The sequence below is a fragment of the Bison bison genome, unplaced genomic scaffold (assembly GCF_000754665.1).
Source record: "Bison bison bison isolate TAMUID 2011002044 unplaced genomic scaffold, Bison_UMD1.0 scf7180017849657, whole genome shotgun sequence".
NCBI classification, from domain to species: Eukaryota; Metazoa; Chordata; class Mammalia; order Artiodactyla; family Bovidae; genus Bison; species Bison bison.
The window spans coordinates 75,098-80,215 of NW_011480230.1; the positions used below are offsets into that span (position 1 = coordinate 75,098).

Sequence of the window (5,118 nt, forward strand, 5' to 3'; positions counted from 1 at the left end):
GAGAGTTGGGAGTAACTGTCCATCAGGGTCCATCAGGATGAAGAAGAGGAGTGGGGTGGCAGGGCAAACTGGGTTGTTTTTTTTTGCGGGGGGGCATGTAACGACAACCCAGTGAATCCTCTTCTAAGGATTAACTCCAAGATGTCTGGACTGGCCAGAGGCTCCCCTGCCCAGCTCTCTGCCCTGCCCTGGCATCTCTGCCCTTCTCACTCCAGGCTTCCAGCCAGCACATTTAGCCAAGTCTCAGGAGTCTTTATGAACCAACCCCAAGAACCTTTATCAACTTCGTTTTTCGCTGTTACTTAGGTGCACTCTCAATGCACCTGATGTTGCACAGAGACACCGGAAGTTCCTCAGACGTGTTCCCGGGGTCTCTGTACACGACTTTCCACCACATGAGCAACGCTCAGCCCTGCTGCCACTTGAGACAGCTTCCTGGGGACTCCGCTGGTTTCACTTCCTCCTCCGCTTTCTATTTTATGAAGTTCTTTGAAAGCCTCGGTCCCTTGGGCCTGTTTTGTGGCCCGTATATTCCCGATGGCCCTGGCTTGTGGGGACCCTGTTTGCTGCCAGACCCTGAGTTCCTCAAGGGTGGGGGGGTCCATCCAGCACCACAGGCCTGGGGGTAGCAGGCTCTGGGAGAGGCTGAATGGTGAATGTTTTTAATTGGAGGACTATTGCTTTACGCTGTTGTGATAGTTTCTGCTGTACAACAAAGTGAATCAGCTGCCTGTATGCCTATATCCCCTCCCTCTTGAACCTCTCACTCACCCCCATCCCACCCCTCTAGGTCATCACAGAGCACCAAGCTAAGCTTCCTGTGTTATCCAGCAGCTTCCCATTAGCTAAATATTTTACACACGGTAGGGTACGTATGTCAGCGCTACTCTCCCAACTCACCCCACCCTGACCTCATGCCAAACAACAAGGAAGACAGGAACACAAACCCACCCATCAACAGACAGGCTACCTAAAGCTGTACTAAGCTTACGGTGAATCTTAACCTCAGTACTCACATGAGTGGGACAAGGCAGAGGAAGAGCAGTGTGACTCCGATGGCTCCGTAGAACACGCCCCGAATCAGCCCTTTCATGAAAGTCTGGGCAACCAAAGGACTCCTTCCTGGAGGTAGAGAGCTCATGAGAAGGGGTTCTCCCCGGGGACCTCCCAGCTGCCTCCCCAGACCCCAGGGCCCACCCCCTCTTCCCCACCCACATGGGGCCCCTCCACCATCACCTGACTTCAGCAGGATGGTCAGAGCGTGGGTTCCCTCTGGGTTCCTGCCCTCACAGAGAAGGCTCGTGCCCGTTTCAGGCAGCTTGGTCAGATGGATGGTGCTGTTGGCCCAGGGGCCAAGCGTGGTAGAAGTCACCCGAAAGCCTGTGTGGTTCATGGCCACGGGAGCGCCCCCAACCCACCACCGCACGGAGGGCATGGGGGTCCCACGGAAGGAACAGCTGCACTGCAGAGTCTTCTTCAAGGAGCAAGAGGAATCGAGCAGCCTGGTGGGGGCTGTGAGGGAGGGAGGATCAGGAGTCAGCAAGCATACTGATTCCCTGTCTGCCTCCTCCAGGACCCAGCCTTTTCTTTATTTGTGATAAACCAGGAACTTCAGAGAGACTTTCTGGGTCTTCCCCAGTGGCTCAGTGGTAAAGAATCTGCCTGCCAGTGCAGGAGACACGGGTTCAATTGCTGGTCCTGGAAGATCCCACATGCCATGGAAGAACTAAGCCACAACTTCTGGGCCTGTGCTCTAGAGCCCGGGAACCACAACAACTGCGCCCATAAGCCAGAACTACTGAAGGCCAGGCACCCTAGGTGCTGTGCTCTGCAGCAAGAGGAGCCACTGCAGTGAGAAGCCTGCTCACTGCAACTAGAAAAAAGCCCACAGAGTAATGAAGACCCAGGAAAGTCAAAGATAAATAAGTGAACAAAATTATATATTAAAATATATACATATTTTTTGGAAGTCCAGAGGAGTCAGGCCTCACAGACCAGTTACCCTTCACCCTTTCTCTTCATCTGGCCTGAACCGAACACTCAACTTTCCAGACCGATGGCAGAGGAGTCTCCTGAGGATCTGCATTGCCTGTGATCCCTCATCTATCCACCGCCACCAGGCTAAACTGCCCAACCTCAGTAACTCTCTTCCTTGGGTCCCCAACTCTGGCCCTTCCAGCTCCACCTGTGGTCAGATTTTTCCCTCCATCACTGTCTGGATGCTCCTGGCAAGTCATTTCCCCTTCTACTCTTCCCTAGTCTGGAAAACAGAGAGACTTCCTGAGCCCATCTCACACTATCATTGCTTGGAAAAGGCATACAATGAATGCCTGAGGTTTACTGTGTTCCTGCCTCAATTCAGGACCACTTACCACCCATTCAATGAACATTTTTAGATTTTCCTCTTCCCCATCCCGGTGGACAAGGACTGAGCATTCATCTTAAGCAAAGACTGCTATGCTTATTTCTGAGTAAGAACACCACGAAACCACCTCACTCTCCGTAGAACAGGTCGGACATGTGGTCCATCCAGTGAGATTGTGGGTTAATAAGGGATAGTCACGCTCTTCAAGGTCTCCAATAATGAGGAATTGGTCCTTAGCATTTCCATGTACTTAGTCATTGGAGTTGTTTGGGGTTACTGGAGGAAAAGGGTCATTTTCCCCTGAACAGTTGCCCTTGATCTTGGGCTTTCCATTTGGGTCACTTGAGGCAATGAGGAATTTGCAGGCCTCTCCTCCATTTCCCTTGCTGACCTCCACATTATTTTCACCATCTGGGGAAGCAGGCCATGGAGAGCGATCAAAAGAGGCTGAAAAAAACTTACTAACTTTGGAACTTGGAGCATGCTAGCAATATTCAGACAGCTCCTGTGCTCAAATATCTTCAGACCCCACCCTCGCCCTCAACTCTACTGCCTGGCCCAGGCCACCCACCCCCACCTCCACCTCCCCAATCCCCCCCAACTCCTGCCAGAATCTGGCCCACAGATGCTTAACCCACATTGGTTCCTTGGTGCCCTACACCCTCGCGTGCCTGCTTGGTCGTGTCCGACTTTTTGCGACCCTATGGACTGTAGCCCACCAGCCTCCTCTGTCCATGGGATTCCCCAGGCAAGAATACTGGAGTGGGTTGCTGTTTCCTCCTCCAGGGCGTCTTCCTGACCCAGGGAACAACCCTGCAGTCTCCTGCATTCCAGGAAGATTCTTTGCCGCTGAGCCATCAGGGAGGCCCATCCTAAACCCTTAAGCCCTCTTGTTTCACGTCACCACGGCTCGACCCAGCCCTGGCTCTGGAGGCTCGGCTTCCTCAGACCCCTCCAGCACTGCGTCTGTTCCCACTCACCCAGCCGGAGCCCTGGCGGCGCCATGAGCAGCAGCAGTTGTTCTCGGCACAGGAGAGGCCCGGGGCCTAGACCACAGCAGGCCGGGAAACCGGAGCTGTCTGGTTCAGAAGGGGTGATGTGATGAATACCTGGCAGAGGCTGCGGGGGTGGGGAGAGCAGAAAGAACTCTTAGCCAGCGGGGGCTTCGGCCTCTTCGGTCATCCTGAAGGCGCGTCCCCTCTGAGAAGCAGGAATTCTGTGGGATGTGATGCCTGAGGGCCTGCAGACAGGACGGCACCACCGTGATGCTCTGTGATGCCCCGAAGGCACGTCTCCCTCCGCACCCCCCCCCCCCCCCCCCGCCCCCTAGTCTTTCACTCCCCTCCCCAGCCCCCTTAGGAGGGTCTTTAGTCCCAGGTCTGCAGGCTTCCTCTAAAGTTTACCAGTACCTCATAAACTGTGTGCCACAGGGAGACAGGGTCAGGTCTGGGGGTTTGGAATGTCCCCCTGGGGCCCTGGTGAAAAATAGCCTGGAGGGGGAGTGACGGCAGGCCAGGTGGTCAGGGGAGAGAGGTGGTGACTGGGGAAGAATGGCAGGCTGGAGCTGGTGCACAGGCTGTGAGAGATGGAGAGGATGGGACCGATTTAACATTTGGGGGGAATAAAAACGGATGGGGGTTCCTACTGCTGATGGGAAAAGTTCCAAACCTTCTTGCGTTGTAAATGAGGGTCCCCACAAGTTTGCTTGACCCTTGTCTTATGTCCCTGTGTCTTTCTCAATGCTTTCTCAATGTCTTTCTCAAACCTTTTCCCAATGCTCCCCTTTCCAAATTTCACCCTAAACATAGCTCTCCCGTCATCAGGGACTCTTGTGTTTCCCAGCTTTTCCTTCTGTAGCTCTCCTCTGTCCACATTCAAATCCTTCTTTAATTTCATAACTGAGTTCAATGCTGCTTCCTTGATGCAGCCTTTCCTGATTGCCCCACCCAGTCAGAAGTAGGTAATCTCTCCCCTCCCAGAATTACCAAGTGATTAAAAAAAATAATAATAAGGCTGCATTGTGTCTTAGTTGCAGCACGCTGGCTACAGGGCATGTAGTTGCTCCGCAGCAGGTGGGATCTTAGTTCCCTGACAAGGGATGGAACCTGTGTTGCCTACACTGGGAGGCGGAGTCTTAACCACTGGACCACCAGGGAAGCCCCTATCAAGTGATGTTATTTGTTCTTTTCTGGAGAAGTGACTTTTTCTTCATGGCAGAGTGATTTGTTTTTGTCTAGATGCCAGAGAGTAACTTACCCTTCTTTTCATTACTCACAAATTCAACCTGTTTAGGGATGCAATATTGCCCGCTAAAGCAATACTTTGGCCTCCTTTGCCATTAAGAGGGGACCATGTGACATTGTTTTAGTGGAAATAAGCTGGGGATTCTTGGGAAAGTTTTTGCTTTCTTGATACTGTCCTTTCCTCTTTCCTGTCTCTTCCTTCTTCTTCCTCCTCGAATATGGATGTGATACTGGAGGTGGAGCAGCAATTTGGCAACCATGAGGTAACCATGAGGAAGAAAGCCACTTATGGTTGATGTTCACTTAAGGATGCTTTAACAGAGCAATTCAAGAAGCCTAGTTCCCTGACGGCCTTGGAGAGCTGCTATGCCAACCCTGCGCAGCCTAGCTCTGCACATCTTTTTTTAATTGATGTATAGCTGATTTAATGTTAGTTTCTGCTGTACAGCAAAGAGATTCAGTTTTATATCTGGAGAAGGAAATGGCAACCCACTCCAGTATTCCTGTCTC

At 52.3% G+C, this 5,118-nt stretch overlaps 1 protein-coding gene across 1 annotated transcript in view; it reads right to left on the reverse strand.

The window, feature by feature from the left end:
• SIGLECL1 (SIGLEC family like 1) overlaps nt 1–3,484 on the reverse strand; it is a gene marked incomplete at its 5' end in the record, with an annotated part of 21,091 nt that extends 17,607 nt beyond the window's left edge. The window contains 4 exons of the mRNA XM_010847587.1: nt 1,017–1,122; nt 1,237–1,512; nt 2,708–2,776; nt 3,346–3,484. Of these exons, the coding sequence (XP_010845889.1) occupies nt 1,017–1,122; nt 1,237–1,512; nt 2,708–2,776; nt 3,346–3,484 (590 nt within the window). The remainder of the gene's footprint in view (nt 1–1,016; nt 1,123–1,236; nt 1,513–2,707; nt 2,777–3,345) is intronic.
• Nucleotides 3,485–5,118: the final 1,634 nt, after the last annotated feature.